Source organism: Cololabis saira, chromosome 15 (assembly GCF_033807715.1).
Source record: "Cololabis saira isolate AMF1-May2022 chromosome 15, fColSai1.1, whole genome shotgun sequence".
In the NCBI taxonomy this organism is placed as follows: Eukaryota; Metazoa; Chordata; class Actinopteri; order Beloniformes; family Belonidae; genus Cololabis; species Cololabis saira.
In genome coordinates, this window is record NC_084601.1 from 1,340,590 (window position 1) to 1,362,642 (window position 22,053).

Sequence of the window (22,053 nt, forward strand, 5' to 3'; positions counted from 1 at the left end):
AAATTAAATTTAAGGCATTATGTTGTTAGATTAGACATTTACTACATGTACAGAACCATTTTGAACTGTAAATGATGTACATGTTTGTACCTAAATAGATCTTTCCTAACAGTGTCTTTTAACACGGCAGCAACTTTGCTGATTAAAACGGGACAGAACTAAGAGAAAATAACCAGTATTTATTTATCTATTTATCTGTTTGAAATCTGCTTCTACCTACTTATATCTGCTAAAGAAGAAGTAGCGTTTTCTTCTTTGCATTTATTTTGTCTTAGTTTTTATTCTAATTCCGGTTAGAGCGCCCCGAGCGGTGGAAGAAAAATCCACAGAATAGAACCTTTGTATAAGCTGCACGGTTCAAAACCTATGAAAAAAGTAGCGGCTTATAGTCCAGAAAATACGGTATATATATATATATATATATATATATATATATATATATATATATATATATATATATATATATATATATACATATATATATATATATATGTACACAAAAAATGGCTTTAACACGCTGGCCTTTAATTGAATGGCGGCTGACGTACAATTATCTTCCAATTTAACCAGTAGATATGGAGCTAGAACAGTCTCATACCCTGGCTCTCTGGATGATAGTGTGTATTTTTTTACACACTACCTGACTTTGACTTAGGCAGTGGTCCAAAACAGTCAATCTGCAAATGCTCAAAAGGTCGCTTCGCCACTGGTATGGGCTGCAAAGGAGCCGGTTTAATAGACTGGTTCGGTTTTCCTGTAAGTTGACAAATGTGACAGGATTTAATGCTGAAATATCTTTTTTTCAATCGAGGCCAGTAAAAGTATTGAAGGACTTTATCATATGTCTTTTTTAACCCCAAAATGTCCAACCACCACATCATGAGCAGTACTCAAAAACTCCTGACTTAAGTTTAGATGGAACCACAACCTGAAAAATGGCATCAGCCATAAACTTGTCACTTTGAGGCAACCACTTCCTCAGCAACAAACCCTCCTCAAGGAAGTATCCATGTGCAGCACTTTCCATCTCTTCCACCGGGCCTATCTGCTGGAACAGCTCTGAGCGTAGAGTCCGCCTGCTGCTCCTTTATTAGCTCAGCACAATCAGAATTGGGAAAAACAGGTAATGGAAATGTAACACGTTGAGTGGCTTTCTTTACCTTTTCCTCCTTCAACGTATCTTTTCCAACCTGACCCCGTGACAGCAAATGTTGGAAAAACATGTGAAATACCTCTATTCTTCACCTCAATAATATGGAGCTAGAACAGTCTCATAATTCGCAAATGCACACACAGTTTCACACGTGCACAGAACAATTCACACGTGCGTAGGACAAGATACTTTTGAGACTTCCCTGACGTGACTCGATCCACAAATACGTTTTTTTTTTTTAACACGGAAGGATCTGCAACCAATCAGATGTCTTCCTCTGTTTCAGCCAATCATAAGAGCGCACCCCACGTGGGGGGCGATTTACTCTAAACCAACTCCGATTGCGCTGTTTTCTTTACTGGGATTTACTGGAAGAAAAGCAGAACAGTGATCTCCTCTCCATCCTGTGTTGGACAGTAGAGTGCAATAGTGAGGTCATTCCAGTCCCAAGATTATTGTGAGTATGCATGTCTGAAGAGGTCAGTTTTAAGGCGGGATCTGAAGGTGATGACAGAGTCTGACAGTTGAATGTGGCAGTGAGTTCCAGAGGTGGGGGGCCGAGCGGCTGAAGGGGCCGAGCGGCCGAAGGGGCCGAGCGGCTGAAGGGGCAGAGCGGCTGAAGGCCCTCGATCCCATGGTGGATAGGCGAGCAGATGGGAGGGGGAGTTGGATGGAAGAGGAGGACCTGAGAGAACGGGTGGGGATGTTAATATGAAGGAGCTCAGCAACACACTGTGGGGATGGTTGTTGATGGCCTTGAAGGTGAGAAGAAGAATTTTAAAAGTGATGTGGTATTTGATTGGAAGTCAATGGAGCTGCTGCAGGACAGGTGTTATATGACTGGAAGACGGGGTTCTGGAAATGATTCTGGCGGCGGAGTTTTGGACAAGTTGCAGTTTACGGATGGATTTGTCAGATAAACCAAAAAGCAGATAAACTAAAAAGCAGGGAATCTGGCCGGAATAACGTGATCCTTCCACGCGCTCCGTCCGGCCGGAGAAGCCCCACCCTGTCTGGTGAAAAGAAGCTGCCTGCTCACTCCTCAAGTAAGGAGGAGACGTGAGCTCAGTGCAGGAACTCCCGGGGTTGGTAGAGGATGGCAATGCCCAGGACTGACTTAGGTAGGAGCTCTGGGTGATAAAATGGGTAAAAAATCGGGGATAAAAATATTTATGAAAAAAAAAAAGTTACTTTATAAATAAACCTGACTTGACTGGACTACACTCTGAATACTGTCAGCGACAAACCGCCGGTGCGGTCAAAGATTCTGTGTGTCCTCTGTAGTTCAGACATGAGCTGTCCAAGAACAGACGGCATGTCCCATCTCAAGCACTCTAGAAAGGGCTGGCTGCTGTTTTCACTTTCTACCACTAGATGTTGCTACACCCTGCATAGTAGAACTGTGTAACATTCAGTGCTGTTGGAAAAAGTAAGCGGCCCCTTGGAGGCAGAAACCTGTGGTTACTGCACAGCAGTAACAGGGAAAACACTAAACACATTTAGCAGCTAGTTGTAGGGTGGAGTTAACCCCACCCCATATATATATATACATATATATATATATATATATATATATATATATATATATATATATATATATATATATATATATATAAATTCAAATGAGCAATCAAACTTGTTTCTTTATTAAAATATAAAATTAATTAATTAATTTATACATTTATCAATATGCCATACCATATGTCTTTGTTAAAGAGCATAATAAAAGTCTTTCAGCATAAAAGTACGTATTTTTAATGTGTGACAGCATCCTGTATCATAACTAAATCTCTGCCGTTTGTAACAAACCAAACAGTGTGAAAATCGGGTAATAATTCAGGGAGTTATGGATTATTGTAGTCGGGGATAAAACCTTCCTCAGTAGTATTAAATGCACTTGGGTTGGAGACCCATCCAAGATGGCGGCCGCGCTGAACGTCAGCTCCAATAGGTAGTGTCAGTCTATGAGGCGTCTACGTGTATATGTCTATGGTTTTGACTACCTGCTCCAGTAAAATTACAAGTCAAGTTTAATTTGACAGGAAGAGCTTTAATCTACATGGAGTAGTTTTTCTGGATGGGACATTGGACACAAGAAAAGCAAAGGCTAGTGATTTTTACAATAGAACACCTTGAGCAGAGTCTAGATTGTACAGAACATCACTAAATCAATATTACAGGTGGTATCAGGCCAGAAATCAACCTTTCAGAGGATTTTCATCTTAGATAGTGAAAGGTTCCTCAGTGACAAAACAACAAAAGGTACACTGGTCTAATTTGGAGCAGAAGGCAAATGAACCACCAATTACATATAAAAAGACTTGACTTTGCTCAGTTTTGCTAAACTGAAGGCAGTTTTTATAGTTTATAGTACAGCAAACATCATCCCAAAAGGACACACAAAAGTGCCCAGACCAGATATTAATCATGAAAATTAAACTCTCATATGTTGTGACTTTATTCCGCAGTTGCATAGTTGCAATGTCTGCAAAGCATTTATCACCCTCAGTCTTTTTTTTCCATTCTGCTTCAACACAACAATGCATCAGCTGCAGGTTTGCAGGTTTCTGTTCCTTAACTATGTAGCCGCCCAGGACCCTCTCGCATGCTACTGATTATTTCTGACCAAACTACCTTTGGCGATTTTGAACTTAGAGTAACAAAAAGGTGATTTATTTTTGTTCTTTTTTCACAATAAAAAAGCATATTTTTGGAAGTTTACATCGCAGCTAAATTTCTACATTAAATTTTCTTAACAAATTGCATGTCAGACGGTTGACTAGTAGCAGTGTGAGACTGAGAAGCCTCGGAAGTACAAGCTGCATGCTACACTACTTCATACTGAAGTTTTCATTAACAATTACTTCAGCTTGCGTTTTGGTTGGTTTTTGGTGAATCTGCAGAATCGGCCAACTGACACTCGGCTGCATGGAGCTTCATGTGTCTCTTTAGATGTCCTGTAACAATGAAACACTTTCCACAGAAGGGGCAGGTGAAGGGCTTTTCACCTGTGTGGACTCTCATGTGGATCTTCAGGCTTCCCTTTTGGGCGCAACTTTTGCCACAGATGCTGCAGCTGAACGGCTTCTCGCCCGTGTGGACTCGCATGTGTTTGGTCAGGTCTCCTTTTTCAGCACAGCACTTCCCGCAAAAAGGGCAGCTGAACGGCTTCTCTCCAGTGTGGACTCTCATGTGTTTCTTCAAGTCCGTTTTCTGAGCGCAACCTTTGCCACAGACTGTGCAACTGAATGGCTTTTCCCCCGTGTGGTACTTGATATGCCTGTTGAGGTGTTCCTTCACATGGAAGCTTTTATTGCACAAGGAGCAGGTGAACGGTTTCTCTCCTGTGTGGATCCTCATATGCCTGGTCATGTTTCCCCTCCCGCTAAAATTCTTTCCGCAGAACAAACAACTGTACGGCTGCTCTCCCGTGTGACACCTCATATGAGCAGTTAACGATCCGCTATCTTTAAATGACTTATCACAGTTTGTGCAAGGGAAAGGTCTCTCCCCTGTGTGATCTCTTATGTGTCTATTCAAATTTCCCTTCAGGCTAAATCTTTTACCACAATATGAGCATGGAAAGGGTCGCTCCATCGCAACGGACCCAGCATCGCTCTCTGTGGTTCCATTGTTTTTAACATCCTCTACACCTGACCGAGCTTTATTTATTTGTGTCCAATCACAGTCACTCTCATCTGTTTCAGTAGTGTCAGGAACATTGTCACCAGCGACTGAGTGCATAAGTGAGTGAGATGTTGCCGCTGGTTCTGGTCCTCCCACATGATCACTGTCCTCCCCAGTCTGGCTGTGATGGAGCTGTGTCCACTGAGGTTTCTCTTCTTCATCTTCACTCTTCACAGGGACAGGTGTAAATACAAACCCTTTGCCCTGGCTGGTCCACGTTTCCTCCTGTTCCTCTTTAATATGTCGGAGCCCTGGGTCAACCCGGTCATCCAGTTGTGGAATAGAGCTCCTCCCCTGCTGGACTTCTGCAGACCACACACAAGTACAGACACGTTAAGCTTAAGGTTTTTCTCCCACTATGGGAGTTTTTACCTGCCATTGTTTATGTAATAATTGCTCGGGGGTTTATGTTTATGTTCATGTTCTGGATCTCTGGAAAGCGTTTAGAGACAACATCTGTTGTATTAGACGCTATATAAATAAAATTGAGTTGAATTGAATTGAATTATGTTTATAATTTTTGTACATAGAAATTCCACATTTGTCTATTGTTTATTTGTTTATTGTTTACCCTTAAGACCATAGAGAGCGAAACTACCGGAGTCAAATTCCTTGTTGGACAATGTTCGAACCTGGCCAATAAAGATGATTCTGATTCTGATTCTGATTCTGATTCAGATTAAGTTGAGAGCAACTTTGTGTTAGCATGTGTGTCAGCAAATATTATCAGTTTCCCCAATTTGATTTTATAAGAAAGTACAATATCATAAGGTTTGTTTTTTTTTTTTTTTTTTAAAAAGGACTTTGTCAGTCTTTATATTTCACACTTTTGTTGAGTTTTGTTCAATACTTCTAGGAAAGAAGTATTGGAGCAGAAGGCAAATAGAAAAGATGTGATGAGGTGTTTCCATGTTAGGAAAAAGTGTCCAATCAAGTCTAAATTCAAAAGATTTAGTTTTCTGTAAAAGAAACCAGACATGCAAGAGAACCTGAAAGCAACGCAGGATGACTTAATAAGACTAGACGTTTTTCTTTAATGGATTAGCCTATTGGAGACACTATATTAAAGGGGACCTATTATGGCATCCAATCCCTATTTTAAACAGGCCTTGAATGTCTTAAAAACAAGCTTTTTATTGTTTTTTCTAAATAAATTAGAAATTCAGCCTCTCAGCCATGTCTTTACCTTCCCATTCTCTAACCTCATTATCTATGCGGGATTCTGAGGGGGCGGGGCTATGATAATGAGGCTCTGTGCTGATTGGCTGCCTGACGTGATGATGCGATTCACCGCTACGAGAAAATGGTGGAAGCTCCGGCCGGTGGAGTTACCGTGTCCTAACTGCGTGCGATGCGAACAAGCGTCAGCGACAAAATCAATTCCATTACTTTATTTTCTATTGGACTGTCCTAACTGGCTGCAGCGACGCGGCGCACTGTTTTGAGCTGGCCGTTTCCTGCCGCTCGCGTTGAAAGCCGGTGGAAAGCGCTGTAGGAAACAGTCACGGATGAGGAACAGCTGATCCAGTTAGTTGAAATGAGAAGTTATCTCTATGATTCCTCCTCATTTCACTACAAAAACCTCAATAAAGTGGCAGCTGCTGGAAGGAGATGGACAGAGAGAACAATGTCCCGCAGTGCTACGATAGTCGGACGCTCATGCAGTTACACGGTTTTATAGTTGTGGGCGTGGTTTGCATTTTGGTTACGTAACGAAAATGCGCAGAATCTGAATGGCTCGTATTGGATTCAACTTTAATAATCCCCAAAGGGGACAATCAAGACAATACACATTAACAATGTCTCCAGCTAGGGACAGCAGTGGATCAATACAACAGCAAAATAACCAGAAAATGACCCCCCAAAAAAGGGAGATAAAAGAATAAAGAATACAAATCCATTTAAAAGTGCAATGTTCGTAGAAGCCACATCACACTGGACGGCTCATCCGGCTGTACAGACACAGCAGAATTTGGTTGCTTTCCTCCTTCTAAGAGTTGGCAGGCTGAGGGGAGACCACTTTATATATGTTAAAGCAAGAAAAACCTGTTTTTCAGAATAGGTCCCCTTTAAGTCTACAACGAAACTACAGCTCCCATGAGGCCTTGCAATCAAGTTAAAGTCTGCCAGATACATTACGCCTGTTTAAAACGCTGATTTTTGTTCATGACCATATATGTATTTGTATTACAAATGTAAAATATCAGTGTTCTTGAAGCCGGTGTAAACATATGTGCAACTTGTGTGTGTGGTGTTTCATAAACATGATAAAAGCACGCACCCACCTGCCCTGCGCATGTTGACGTCGGGCTTCAGCGCGCCATGGAGCAACATCTGCTGGCGACAGATCTCCAGCTGGGAACCCTTCACGCTGTTCTCGTATTCGGCTAAGGCTTTCTCCAGCAGACCGACGATCTCCTCCTCAGCCGTCCTGAGCCGCTGGGTGAGCAGCGAGCTGAGAGCCGGCAGCCCAGCCCCAGCCGCGTCCTCTCCCCCCGCCAGCCGCAGCAGCACGTCCTGCACCGCGGCGCTGATGCGCTGCTGCACCGAGACGCAGCAGCTGCAGCAGCTGCAGGGCGCACATAGTGCTGCTGCTGGAGCAGCATGGAAATACCAGCGGTTCCGCGTCAAACACGCTTCTTAAACAATCTGCGACACGTAGAGCTACACCATACCCTGCTGGAGAGGCGGTCAAACAACGGTGTCAATCTGCTAAAGTCACATGTAATCAGTACTGGAGTTGAGGGGGGATGAGGGTGGATGGCATCCCCCCCTGAAATAAAAACGGTCCAAATCATCCCCCCCTGAAATAAAAACGGTCCAAATCATCCCCCCCTGAAATAAAAACGGTTCAAATCATGCCCCCTGTAAAACTGCCATCCCCCCTTTCCATCCCTTATGTCATTTCATCAATGAATGTGGTTTTACTGCTATTTCAACATTTAGAGTCATCACCAGAAAAATAACACCAGAAAAATAACTTATTTGACAATTTTTACCTGTTTCAAGTAAACTTTCACTTGAAATAAGTAGGAAAAGTAATAAAAAGATTTATCTTCTTATTACAAGCAAAAAAATCTTGTTCCACTGGCAATTTTTCTACTTATTTCAAGTGAAAATCTACTTGAAACAGGTGAAAATTGTTGTTATTTCCAGTGATGAGTCTTGTTTTAAGTGTAATGAGATTTTTTTTTTACTAAAATGAGACATTTTAACTAGAAATAAGACAAATATTCTCGTTAAGATTTTGAGTTTTTACAGTGATCCATGTTGTTGACCAAGAAACTACAACAGACTGCCAAAAGGACATTGTAACGATTAAATTAGATTAGATTAGATTGTCCTTTATTTCTCCCTCAATGGGGAAATTCACTTTGTGCAGCAGCAGTTAGACTCAACACACACATGCAGGGAAAAGGTTAATATTATAATTACAAAATATAAACAGTATATACATTGGAATGAAAAATAAAAAGTAGTGCAGTACGAAAAAGAAAGAAAAACAGTGCAAAAAACGGGAGGAAGCCGGTCCTGATGGAGCTCTACAGGGCTCTGATGGAGCTCTCCAGGGTCCTGATGGAGCTCTCCAGGGTCCTGATGGAGCTCTCCAGGGCTCTGATGGAGCTCTCCAGGGTCCTGATGGAGCTCTCCAGGGTCCTGATGGAGCTCTACAGGGCTCTGATAGAGCTCTCCAGGGTTCTGATAGAGCTCTCCAGGGTTCTGATAGAGCTCTCCAGGGTCCTGATGGAGCTCTCCAGGGTTCTGATGGAGCTCTCCAGGGTCCTGATGGAGCTCTCCAGGGTCCTGATGGAGCTCTACAGGGCTCTGATAGAGCTCTCCAGGGTTCTGATAGAGCTCTCCAGGGCTCTGATAGAGCTCTCCAGGGTCCTGATGGAGCTCTCCAGGGTTCTGATGGAGCTCTCCAGGGTCCTGATAGAGCTCTCCAGGGCTCTGATGGAGCTCTACAGGGCTCTGATAGAGCTCTCCAGGGTTCTGATAGAGCTCTCCAGGGTTCTGATAGAGCTCTCCAGGGTCCTGATAGAGCTCTCCAGGGTCCTGATGGAGCTCTCCATGGTCCTGATGGAGCTCTCCAGGGTTCTGATAGAGCTCTCCAGGGCTCTGATGGAGCTCTCCAGGGTTCTGATGGAGCTCTCCAGGGTCCTGATGGAGCTCTCCAGGGTTCTGATGGAGCTCTCCAGGGTCCTGACAGTCTCATGGAGGGGGGGCCTTCATGAGGGTATATGAGGCTTTACCCAGACCTGTAACTGCAATAACCTTATACCCATCAATGCATTGTTGCGATTTTAATCTACATGAAGAACTGCTAAACTACAATGGGAGAAATGTCTCCTCTTTTATTTCATTCTAAAATTGACTAAGCTTTTAGCACAAAACAGAAATACAATAAAGACTTGACCAAGTATGTACAACCGGCAAGCCAAATCTGGCTCACGGCCTTATTTTATCTGGCCAAGAAGAATGTGAAAAGATAATTACTTAGAATCTAATTCTATTGTGTTAGAGAAGAGCATGATGAATATGGACAACAATGACTTGTCACACAATACATCTTGATTTCATCACCAGCTCTATGCTGGTATCTTTTTCAATTCAATTCCATTTTATTGAATTGCAACACAAGTTGTCTAGGCGCTTTCCAGAGACCCAGAACATGAACCTCCTAGCAATTATTACATACACATAAACAATGTAAAAACTCCCCTAGTGGGAGAAAAACCTTAAGCCAAAGTAGCAATGAAAAACTCCCCTTTAGGAGGGAAGAAACCTGGACCAGGACCTGGATCATAAGGGGGTAGAAACCTGGACCAGGACCTGGATCATAAGGGGGTAGAAACCTGGACCAGGACCTGGATCATAAGGGGGGGTAGAAACCTGGACCAGGACCTGGATCATAAGGGGGTAGAAACCTGGACCAGGACCTGGATCATAAGGGGGTAGAAACCTGGACCAGGACCTGGATCATAAGGGGGAAGAAACCTGGACCAGGACCTGGATCATAAGGGGGGGTAGAAACCTGGACCAGGACCTGGATCATAAGGGGGTAGAAACCTGGACCAGGACCTGGATCAAAAGGGGGTAGAAACCTGGACCAGGACCTGGATCATAAGGGGGTAGAAACCTGGACCAGGACCTGGATCATAAGGGGGGGTAGAAACCTGGACCAGGACCTGGATCATAAGGGGGTAGAAACCTGGACCAGGACCTGGATCATAAGGGGGAAGAAACCTGGACCAGGACCTGGATCATAAGGGGGGACCCTCCTGCCGGAGGCCAGTTGGGCAGAGCAGGAAAAGGGAGAACAGACAGAGAGAATGAAGACCCTTTTTCCACCAAACCGGTGGAAGAGAGAGGAGAGACACAGACACAATCTATCTATCCACTGAATGGCAGTATCTCAATCAAGCTATGCCCTGCCACAGTTTTGTGGTTAAGGCATGGATATGAAAGAAAAATCTCAAAGAAAAAATAAAGTTGTGAAAGGGTAAAGCAATTTAAAGGGAAGAAAAAACGTGTCTCCACTTGTTGGATACAATTGTACCCAACAGGTAGAAATCTGATTGATCAGTCCATCATTTTTTGACACATCTCTACAAAAGTAATACATTTATATCTATTATAAGGGGAGGCAATTTGTAAAATATGAAGAATGTAGATAAATAGGAAGTATTTTAGTTTATTTAGCCTGGCCTTTTTGAGATTAACCATGATAATGATGTGGCTTGAGATTAAAGTAATAAAGTAATTTTACACACATAATTTCCATTTTCAATGTATTTGTATAGCGTCAAATCATAGCAAAGGTCATCTCATGACACTCATGACATCTCATGACACTCACAACACGAAAAACAGAGATAAAAGTGATCAGATATCACCCATCATAAAAGTTGAAAGTGTATTTTTTGTTTAATGATCAAACACAAACTACACACTTTGAATTTGGAATGGTTTTCCTTGGGAGTTTAATGATCATTTTCAACAAAAAGTTAAATACATCTTTCCATCTTTCTTGTTAACATCACATGATAGATAAATCTTTGTCTTTACACTTTGTTTATATAAAGTTGATTGAATGATTTTAAAAAAAATCGCCGTTGCTAGGATACCGTCTGTTCGGCATCGCGTTGCTAGGATACCGTCTGTTCGGCATCGCGTTGCTAGGATACGACCAGCCCGCTGTTCCTGCTCAGTTCTCGCTTCAACACTTGTCCAGTTTGTTGACCAGCTTGTTTTAAGTTCTTTAAAGGAGAAACGGTCATTTGTTGTGGTTATTATTTGGTGAAAGCTGCCAGCATGGAGATCGTTTACGTTTACACGAAGCTCCGCCGGGATTTGGGCCGTCCGTGTTTGTTTTCGGATCGATGTGAAATGATCGATGTGGATATTCACCCGGACCCGGAACTTTCCCAACAGTTCATTCACAAAACCCACCGAGATCAAGCCCTGCAGACCGGGCCCGAAATGTCCGAACACCAGGTGAGTTTTCCTGGAAAATCTTCTCTTTTTCCCCTAGTCTGTATTATTTTTATTTTTATTTAACTCACTCTCTCGGTCTTGGTCATAACATTCAGTTATGTGAATTTACATTCATATGACTATGGAGAATCATGTAAGATCTGGGTATTTTATTTAAGAGTAGATTGATTGATTTCTATCGATTGATATATTTTATTTCGAACATAAGCACAAAAATAAATACATAAAACAGCAGAACAATAAACCAATCAATAACATAAATCATAACAATAATAATCACTAAATAATAAATGTACCATCGTAAATAAAGTAGACGAGAATTAATTAATATAATAGAAAAAGTAGAAAACTTGTCAACTCCCCTTGGATGCAATACTATTTTTTTCAGTTGGACCCTCGTAATTAAATATGAAACAAAAGAAAAAACTTGACATAGTTAAAGCTTGCACAAATAAATAGTAAGAATTTTATAAATATAAATTGTGGTATACCCGAGTATTAATGTAACCGGTGGGATCCTTAGTGGTGTGCGTTGTGTTTTTAAACAGACGGGACTCAGACCAGCAGGACTCTTTTGGAGGCAATCTCCGTTTATTTCCTGACAAGGAAATAAAACAACAAAACCTCCAGTCAAAACATGCATCCAGTTGAGCCCCTACACAGATAATAAAGAATATTAACATAATACAAGGGAAACCCAAACTGTGGTCTATCGGACTTCACATCACTCACCTCTCCCATTGACATCAGTAACAAAAGGGGAGAGGTGAAGGCGGGAAAAATCATTTATACAGGTGGGGGGGGGGGGGGGGGGGGGGGGGGGGGGGGGGTCACAGAAATGTCCGTAGGGGGACAACAAACAAAAACACAAAAGGTTCCACATTATTCTGGAGGTTTGACATGTCAGGTAACAAAATAACAGAACAAAATAATAACAAAATAACAGATTTTGGTGATTATAAAATATAAAATAAATGCACAATTGACTCTGTTACATTAATCACCTGAGTTATTTACCCTGAGTCTCTTTATTCATTTATACGTAAAAGCATACATTATTTATGATGTGAATGTATATACCAGTGTACAATCTTAGTGTCCAGTATCCTGGATAGTTTGGTATTTGATGCACGTCCGTATGGAAATCCGTAAACACCTATTATTTCCAAACGCATCATTCTTTTTTTTTTTTGTACTGTGAAAGTGAAACATAAATAACAATGTGTAACTAATTATATATTAACAAAATTCACATAATGCTTTAATTGTTTTGGACCCATGTCAGTCTCATGTCCTTAGAATCATTCTAACCTTCACATCCACACAGCCTCCATGTAACAAATGTTTAAATTAAGCCAACAGGTTATTATTCAGGTATAATTGCTAAATTATTGCATGAAATACAAGTTAGTAGCTTGAGATCTTGACTTGAGATAACTTCAAACACACCACACCAGGCATGTTTATAAAGGCTTCATGTAAAAAAAAAAAAAAAAAAAGAGATGGGGTTATGACTTTCAGTGTAAAAAAACTGCTGGCAGTTAGTTAATATAGTGAGATTTATGCATTCATCTAAATGGGCTTTCAGAATGACTCCTGGAGCTGCTTGTTATTTTCAGGTAAACACGGGAGGATTTGAGGTTAAAAGCTGTGGGATGAATCATGTGGAGGGCGGATGGCCTAAAGACATTGACCCCGAGAAGGTGGAGCAGACCATTCGCTTCAGGAAGAAGGTGGAAAAGGATGAGGGGTACGCGACCAGCATCCGCCAGCTGAGCAGTGTAAGATCCACATCAGTCCGCTTCCTCAACGACCATATTAAATGACTTTTATCAAATTTAATCAAATATGTTTTCCATTTACATATTCCCTACCACTCTGAGAGTTTCCTTATTTTAACTTTGTGTAAACCAAGTTTACTGGTATGATGATGGGGTTCATGAATGCTGCTTCTGATGTCATTGCATGGTTCAGGCGATGGAGCACTGCATTGGGCAGAACAATGCCATAGATATCTACCAGGAATATTCAGAAGATGAGGAAGAGGTGGTGGAAACTCAGGAGTTGCCATATGCCAAAACCATTAATGTGTTCAGGTAGGACTGACACCTGGCTAACCAGCATACTGACCCATCACCATGACTGGAGTTGAGGGGGGATGAGGGGGATGAGGGGGGTGAGGGGGCATGAGGGGGGATGAGGGGGCATGAGGGGGGATGAGGGGGGATGGCATCTCCCCCTGAAATAAAAACGGTCCAAATCATCCCCCCTGTAAAACTGCCATCCCTCCTTTCCATCCCTTATGTCATTTCATCAATGAATGTGGTTTTACTGCTATTTCAACATTTAGAGTCATCACCAGAAAAATAACACCAGAAAAATAACTTATTTGACAATTTTCACCTGTTTCAAGTAAATTTTCACTTGAAATAAGTAGAAAAATCTGCCAGTGGGACAAGATTTATCTTCTTATTACAAGCAAAAAAATATTGTTCCACTGGCAGATTTTTCTACTTATTTTAAGTGAAAATCTACTTGAAACAGGTGAAAATTGTTTTTTCCAGTGATGAGTCTTGTTTTAAGTGTAATGAGATTTTTTTTTACTAAAATGAGACATTTTAACTAGAAATAAGATAAATCTTGTTAAGATTGTGAGTTTTTGCAGTGATCCATGTTACTTATCCTGTGAAGGACAGAGTCATATTGATAAGTTCAGAAAAGTGTTTTTTATTGTTGTGTTTTGATGTATTTGATGTAAGCCCAGTGGATATTTAAAGCTTACAGAAGGCTGCATTTAACTGCTGCTATGTCATTCCTGCAGTATTTCTGCAGGTGTTTTGGTCACTGCTATTATTTGTAATATATTATATTATTTGTAATCAGCACAAATTATCTGTCCCCATATGATCAAATCCACCATCCCCCTGATTTTATTTTACAACTCGAGTACTGCCGATCACCATGACTGAAACTTCCTATTTCTTGCAGAGATCCTAATGAGGTGAAACGCACCGTCACCAGTCTGTCCTGGCATCCTGACGGAGAGAGGAAACTTGCTGCGGCCTATTCATGCCTTGAATTTCAAAAATGGTCCAAAGACATGAGCCTGGACTCCTACATCTGGGATGTTGGTGGGTTGGACTGCAGGTTTGGTTAAAACAACCCCAAGGCCCAGTCTGGTAACTTGTGGCTCATTTAATTTTCAGTGAAGCCAAACTGTCCAGAGATGTCTCTTAAGCCGACGAGTCCAATTATTTGTCTGGAGTACAACCCAAAAGACTCCCACTTTCTTGTGGGAGGCTGCTACAATGGACAAATTGGTGGGTTTGCTGCAGTCCACGCTTAATGATAATGACGTTTTAGTCTGTAATCAGGTTTACTCACCTACAGCTCTGATTGTTTCAGTTTACTGGGACACGCGGAGAGGCAGCCAGCCTGTGGAGAGTTCCTCTGTGGAATGTGGTCACAGAGATCCGGTGTACAAGGTGATCTGGCTGCAGTCCAAGACCGGCACCGATGCCTTCTCTGCCTCCACCGGTGGACAGGTAGACTAATCACAAACAGATCAACTCAAGACTGATGAGCAGACTGTTGAACGAGAAATACATGAGCAGGTAAATTGATAAAGGGCAGTTCTTTGTCATAATAAGCCCATAAAGTATATGTTTCTCTGTCAGGTTCTGTGGTGGGATGTCCGCAAGCTGAGCGAGCCCACGGAGCGTCTGGTTCTGGACCTGAGCCGAGAGGGGAATATTGACCGGGCTGTAGGAGCCGTTTCTCTGGAGTTTGAGACAACCATGGTAAGAGTTTGTCTTTTTGTCTTTTCCTCTCTCACAGAACAGACGCTGTTGGGTGCTGGGTGCTCATTTAAAAAAATGTGTGAAGAATTCTTACTAAAAGTTTACTTCTACCCAGTACTCGAGTTGTAAAAAAGATCAGGGGGGATGGTGGATTTGATCATATGGGGACAGATAATTTGTGCTGATTACAAATAATATCATATATTACAAATAATAGCAGTGACCAAAACACCTGCAGAAATACTGCAGGAATGACATAGCAGCAGTTAAATGCAGCCTTCTGTAAGCTTTAAATATCCACTGGGCTTACATCAAATACATCAAAACACAACAATAAAAAACACTTTTCTGAACTTATCAATATGACTCTGTCCTTCACAGGATAAGTAACATGGATCACTGCAAAAACTCACAATCTTAACAAGAATATTTGTCTTATTTCTAGTTAAAATGTCTCATTTTAGTAAAAAAAATCTCATTACACTTAAAACAAGACTCATCACTGGAAAAAAAAACAATTTTCAACTGTTTCAAGTAGATTTTCACTTGAAATAAGTAGAAAAATCTGCTAGTGGAACAAGATGTTTTTGCTTGTAATAAGAAGATAAATCTTGTCCCACTGGGAGATTTTTGTACTTACCGGTATTTCAAGTGAAATTTTACTTGAAACAGAAGAAAATGGTCAAATAAGTTATTTTTCTGGTGTTATTTTTCTGGTGATGACTCTAAATGTTGAAATAGCAGTAAAACCACATTCATTGATGAAATGACATAAGGGATGGAAAGGGGGGATGGCAGTTTTACAGGGGGGATGATTTGGACCATTTTTATTTCAGGAGGGGATGCCATCCCCCCTCATCCCCCCTCACCCCCCTTCATCCCCCCCTCAACTCCAATACTGCTTATACCCAAAAAGCCTATGCCAAAAAGTAATCACATTTATAACATGCACATCTGTGAGTTGTTTCCTCTTTATAAATTGCAGTCCAGCTTGAAGAACCAGGTGGATTTTCTGCATATCCTGCAAAGTACCTCATGAATGCTTTCTGTTCATAAATAAACCTGCTGATCAGTTCACTGATACTGAAGTTAGCATGCTTCTGACTGAAGTGGATGCCAGAACAAATATTTGATTTGGTGGTCACAGCAGTCTGGCCCCCGGGGATTCCAAAGCCCTCTGGTTGTTCAGCAGGCCGATGGCCCGCTGAAGAACCCGCTGCTCCACTATGGAGCTCATATGAGCGTGAGCCGGATTAAAGTGCAGCTATTCTGCTGTCTGGGTTTCTGAAGGGGATGAAGAGCCAGCGTTGTCAGGAGAGAGCCCAAATTATTAAAAGAGTAACTGAAAAACAGGCTTATGTTAGATGACAATGTTCTACTTTTACTTACCAAAGAGCCAGCACCGGACCCAAGAATAGTATTTATATGAAACCCAAAAGGGGCTTTAGCCAAAACAATTTCACATTATATAGGCTATAATATATTTACCTAATTGTCTATATTTATTTATGTTTTCTCAGCAATTGCACTGATTGATACACACCCTGTCCTAATTCATGTATCTCTCAGTACTATCACCGCTCTAGTAGCATATGTGTGTTAAAGATGAAAGTATGATACAAGAACTGCCCTGAGTGCTTATTGAATAATGATAGTTCCCTACAGGAACACTTCTATGATAATGCAGACTTGGCTGCTTACGATAACACAGACCTACAAGTCTGTAACGAACTGAAATGATACAGGGCCACAAATTGTAGGCCCTGTTTCGTGTGTTAGCAAGCTTTATAAATGAGGACTGGTTTGTCAAGGACTAATGCTGACAGTCTTGAAACAAATATTCTTTTAGTGGCTACTTAAAGCTCTCGGCTGTTGTTGAGGATTAAAACATTGGTAAAACTGTCAATCAAGAGCTCTACCGTATCCCCTGGATCCCCAACTTGAAGTTCACTTAAATTTTGTAAGCATAAAATTATATTATCTTTATTAATTTTATAAAATTATAAATGAGAAGGGATTCATTTGCTCTCAGTCTCAGATGAATATGCTTTCTCTATCCACGATAGAATAGAGAAAGCATATCAAAAGCCCAAAGTGAGGAAATGTGCCATTTTAAGGGAAAAAAAAGGGTAATTTTTAATTTGATGGCAGCAACACATCGCAAAGTTGTGACAGTGTGATATTTACTTCTGTGTAGCATCCCCTTTCTTTCAGCAACAGCGTAGGAACTAAGGAGACCAACTGCTACATCCTTTTTTAAATGGTGGTTGTTCCATTTTTGCCTGTTTCATACTATTTCAGCTCCTGTACTCCTCTACTATGAAGCTGTGTTTTTGTAATTGATCCAGTACACAGTTTAGCGTTGTTTTGCTGAAATCAGTACGGTCTTCCCTGAAAAGGTTATCTGGATGAGAGCGTACAATATATCATTCTAAAGCCTGTACACCTTTCAGTGCTAATGTTTTCTTTCCAGATGTGCAAGCTTATGGGCAGAAATATGTGCACTAAAAACTGAATTGGAATAATTTATATTTGAATTTGAATTGCTCAACTTGAATAATTGCATAAAAAAACTGAATCTGAATCACATAATTTGAATTTGTATTGTTTAATTTGAATCATTGCATTGAAAAACTGAATCTACATTCAGTTCTCACAATTCAAATTCAATTCTTGCAATTCAATTTCAATTTATTGGAGTTACTGTGCCAGACATCCGGGTCTTCCGGAGGAAGAGCAATCGAGTGCAGATACATAGAACTCCTTTTCACGTAGCTTACTATAACCTGTATTTTCTTTCAACCATGTAAACCACCAATGGGAGCTAGATATTTCGAAACCTATTGTGTTTTCTCCATTCTGTGTAAAAAGTGTAGATTTATATCTTGCCGTTTTGTAGGAGTTCTTTGTATCTGCACTCGATTGCTCTTCCTCTGGAAGACCCGGATGTCTGGCACAGTAAAGTTGAAATTGAATCCAAGTTGAGCAATTCAAATTCAAATATAAATTATTTAAATTCAGTTTCTAGTGGCACATGTTCCTGCCTATACAAGCTCTTCATTTCATAGGCATGAATGCGCATCAGAGACGCAGGCCTTTGAACTCAGAGCTGATAACACGCCGGCGGCTGTTCAGGCCCTGAACATCAAGTGAACGTCTTGTGACAGCTTTCCAAAAAGTGATGTCGTTTTGTGGTTGTTGTTTTCTTTCTGCTCTTCCTGGCTTCAATCTCAGTGTTTGTGTCTGTGATGTCTCTCCAGCCCACTAAGTTCATGGTGGGAACCGAACAGGGCGTGGTCGTGTCCTGCAACAGGAAGGCAAAGACTCCAGCTGAAAAGATTGTTTGCACATATGATGGACACCACGGACCCATCTATGCCCTTCAGAGGAATCCATTCTTCCCCAAAAACTTCCTCACCATCGGAGACTGGACGGCTCGTATTTGGTCCGAGGAAATCAAGGAGTCATCCATCATGTCAACCAAGTAGGATTCAACGCAGGGTTGGAAATTCACTTTTTTTGCCCACCTGCCAACATCTTTAGCCAAGCACTTATACAGACATCATGCAATTACCGAATGATCTAAATGAGAAGTTTATTTTCATAGGATGTGAGATTATGATAATCGAACCATGACTTTCTCTGGACAATTTTCTCAACAAGTATCCGTTGCTTTGTCTTTTGTTGCTTCCAATTTTGGGTAGACAAAAGGGCCCTTTTGATTTTCTTCCAGTCCAATGAGCAACAGAAGCTATAGTGTGTCCCCTTATTGTCATGGTAACCCTGTCAGGGTTTGACACTTCCCCCCCAGTTCTAGTTTCAGTTCTGTCCCTCCTGTTTCCCATTTGCCCTGATTGTGTCTGCACCTGTGTCTCGTCGTGTCTCGTTATCCCCTGTGTATATCTGGTCTTGTCATTCCTTTGTTCCCTGTCGGTCCGTACTGTGTCTTCCTCCATGTCTCCTCGTAGTTTTTCCCTGATCCTGGTTTTTGTTGATCCTGCTCTGCAGCGCTTTTAGTTCTTGTTTTTTGTAATAAACCCTTTTTTGTTGAGCACTCCTGCCTCTGTTCCTGAGGCGGTCCCGCCGCCAGTCTCTGTTCCTGAGGCGGTCCCGCCGCCAGTCTCTGTTCCTGAGGCGGTCCCGCCGCCAGTCTCTGTTCCTGAGGCGGTCCCGCCGCCAGTCTCTGTTCCTGAGGCGGTCCCGCCGCCAGTCTCCTTTCCTGAGGCGGTCCCGCCCATCTCTGTTCCTCTTCCTGAGGCGACCCTGGATGGATCTGCCCAGCCCCGAGAACGGCCCTCTGGCCGGTGTGCCTGGCCCCGAGTCTGGTTCCGGGGTTGGCCCCCCAAAATGACTCTCCGGTTGGCCCGGCCCCGTCGGCGTCCTCCAAAACTCTCTCGCCGGTCTGCCCGGCCTCGAGGACAGCCCCCGGAACGCTCTCGCTGGTCTGCTCGGTCCCGAGGTCGGCTCCCGGAACTTTGGCCGTGTGGCCCCCCATCTCTTCTCCTGTTTTGCAACAGCTTATCTTGTGATGCATCATTGTGTTTGTCTTAATCTTTCTGGGTCTTTCCGTTCAGATGGCTTTGCAAGTTTTCATGGTATGATTTTGTGCTCCAGGTACCAAATGTCGTACCTCATGGACGCCTGCTGGAGTCCAGTTAGACCCTCTGTTTTCTTCACCGTGAAGATGGATGGCGTCCTGGATGTCTGGGACATCCTATTCAAACAGAATGAGCCCAAACTGAGTGTCAAGGTGATCTAATCTTACCTGTAAACCTAAAACCCCAAATCAGAATTTACATCCCTCTGTTGTTTTAGCAGTTGTTGAAGTTGATACGTGTTTTTCTGCACAGGTGTGCGACAAAGCTTTGTACAGCGTCCGTGTTCAGGATAACGGGCGTCTGTTGGGATGCGGCTCTCAGCAGGGAGACACCACGCTGCTGGAGATCAGCTCTGGACTCTCAACCTTGCAGAAGAATGAGAAGTCTCTGCTGGCTGGTGTAAGAAACATAAAGACTCTAAATGAGGGAGAGGGGTATTTTTAGGGCCTTCGCACTGTAAGTGCGAAGGCCCTATTGTATCTGTAGGAATTTTTTTTTTTTTTTATTCTTTCTTTCTTTTTTCTGACGAAATGAGGGCCTTTTTTCCCCCTAAACGTGCCCAAAAAGTCACCAAATTTTGCACGCAAGCCAGGCCTGGCGAAAAATTTGATATTTAATGGTTTGCATTAATGGGCGTAGTAAAATGGCTCAACAGCGCCCCCTAGAAAGCCTCAAGCCCCACAATATGGTTTGACGTACATGCACGAAAATCGCTACACACCTGTATCATGTCGCAACTTAAATAAAAGTCTCTTGGCGCCATGGCCGAAACCGAACAGGAAGTCGGCCATTTTGAATTAATCGTGTAATTTTGGCGCAATTTATGCCATTCCTTCGACAGTTAATATGGCCCGAACCGTAACGTGCACCCAGGTGTGTTATACATCAAAATCTGCGTCTCCATCCTGCGACAACGCGCATTACTTTTCTCTTTCAAAAGTGTTACTGTGGCGACGCTAGATGCCAAATAGCGCGCCCACCCTTCATCTGATTGGTCCATATTTGATAGTTCCCCAAAAGTCACCAAATTTTGCCTGCAAGCCAGGCCTGGCGATAAATTTGATATTTCATGGTTTGCATTAATGGGCGTGGCCTAACGGCTCAACAGCGGCCCCTAGAATACTTTTCTCTGCCATAACTTTTGAATGGTTTGACATAAAGACTCGTGGGTGGTGTCATCGGACATGGTCTTGAGTCGTTGACCATAATTGGTGCAAATTAGCCCCGCCCCTTCTTCTGATTGGTCGATATTTCATAGTTCCTATTTTCTGCCATAACTTTTGAATGGTTTGACATAGGAAGTCGTGGCTGGTGTCATTTCTGATATGCTTATGGGGGGCGGTGGCCATGAGTGCGAGGGTCCGTTCATCGCTGCTTGCAGCTTAAATTTTTCATAATTTTTTAATGGAAAAGGTTTGGGCACATTGACGTATATGAATTTGGTGTTGCTGTACATGGAAGAAATGTCTGTTTCTAAATGGTCTGCAGATGTTTGAACGAGAGACAAAAAGGGAGAAGATCCTGGAGGCCCGGCAGAGGGAGATGCGCCTGAAGGAGAGGTGTCGCTCAGAACAGAGCAGATCAGAGGAGACGGGGCGGGAGGAGGGAGAGGAAGACGTGGAGCAGCTCCTGTCCAGGGCTGAGAGTGACTTCTACACCATGGTGGAGATGGAGTTACAGAGGAGAGAGGAGAGGAAGGAGAAACTGCAGGTGAGATTCATCACACCAGTCTGTGTCCTTCTGATACTTCATGTTCATAGTTTATATCACACTGAGTTGACATGTTTACCTTAATCTTCTATATCTTGCTTAAATTGATCTGTCACAAGGTAGAATTAATCCAAAATGTTTATTTCTCAGTCTTTTTTTTTCTTTTACAGGAAAAAGACATCTGTGAAGAAAAGGAAATGGATGGGGAAGCTGAAATTCTGGATTAGTTTTCACATCTTTCAGAGTTGAGCACATTTCAAATGGATCTAGCTCTTTGTTGTTAATAAAAAAAAGATTCATAAGTAAAATTGAGGGATTGATTGGGAATAGTTTAAGGTATTACATTAAATATAGTATTCATGAACTCTTCTGAAAATTATATGTGTGTTCAGTGTTAATAGGTTGAAACATTTGTGAAAAATAGAATATAGTTTATAGAATATAAAGGAGAAAATTACATCAACACTTTCAAAACACACAAGCTACTGTACTTTTTTTGAACTGTTACATATGAAGGTAAAGATAACAATTTATGACAAAAACCAGAAGGTTTAAACTCGTGTATCTTCTTTGTTTTTAAGAGGTTGAGGGTTTAAGTTTTCAGTGA

At 42.0% G+C, this 22,053-nt stretch overlaps 2 protein-coding genes across 2 annotated transcripts; one reads left to right on the forward strand and one right to left on the reverse strand.

Annotated features, from left to right (window-relative positions):
• Positions 1–3,331: 3,331 nt before the first annotated feature.
• On the reverse strand, positions 3,332–10,982 carry LOC133461383 (gastrula zinc finger protein XlCGF57.1-like). The gene is made up of 3 exons (XM_061742269.1): positions 10,969–10,982; positions 7,126–7,409; positions 3,332–5,145 (listed from the first exon to the last, which is right to left on the reverse strand). The coding sequence occupies exons 1-3, from the start codon at positions 10,980–10,982 to the stop codon at positions 4,019–4,021; spliced, it is 1,425 nt and encodes a 474-aa protein (XP_061598253.1). The 3' UTR covers positions 3,332–4,018.
• A 173-nt stretch (positions 10,983–11,155) lies between these two features.
• Positions 11,156–21,853, forward strand: LOC133461003 (dynein axonemal intermediate chain 2-like). The gene is made up of 12 exons (XM_061741750.1): positions 11,156–11,338; positions 12,958–13,119; positions 13,313–13,434; positions 14,327–14,469; positions 14,545–14,658; positions 14,744–14,883; positions 15,016–15,138; positions 18,399–18,622; positions 19,753–19,888; positions 19,989–20,135; positions 21,225–21,446; positions 21,617–21,853. Exons 1-12 carry the CDS (start codon positions 11,156–11,158, stop codon positions 21,671–21,673), a joined length of 1,773 nt encoding a protein of 590 aa, XP_061597734.1. The 3' UTR covers positions 21,674–21,853.
• Positions 21,854–22,053: the final 200 nt, after the last annotated feature.

Bases quoted from the DNA above. Each gene is read 5' to 3' on its own strand.
- LOC133461003 (XM_061741750.1), top strand. From the start codon at position 11,156: ATGGAGATCGTTTACGTTTACACGAAGCTCCGCCGGGATTTGGGCCGT. The intron at 18,623-19,752 runs GTAGGATTCAAC...TTTGTGCTCCAG, and splicing joins TCATCCATCATGTCAACCAA to GTACCAAATGTCGTACCTCA. The intron at 19,889-19,988 runs GTGATCTAATCT...TTTTCTGCACAG, and splicing joins AGCCCAAACTGAGTGTCAAG to GTGTGCGACAAAGCTTTGTA.
- LOC133461383 (XM_061742269.1), bottom strand. The intron at 5,146-7,125 runs GTGGGTGCGTGC...TGTGGTCTGCAG, and splicing joins CGTCAACATGCGCAGGGCAG to AAGTCCAGCAGGGGAGGAGC.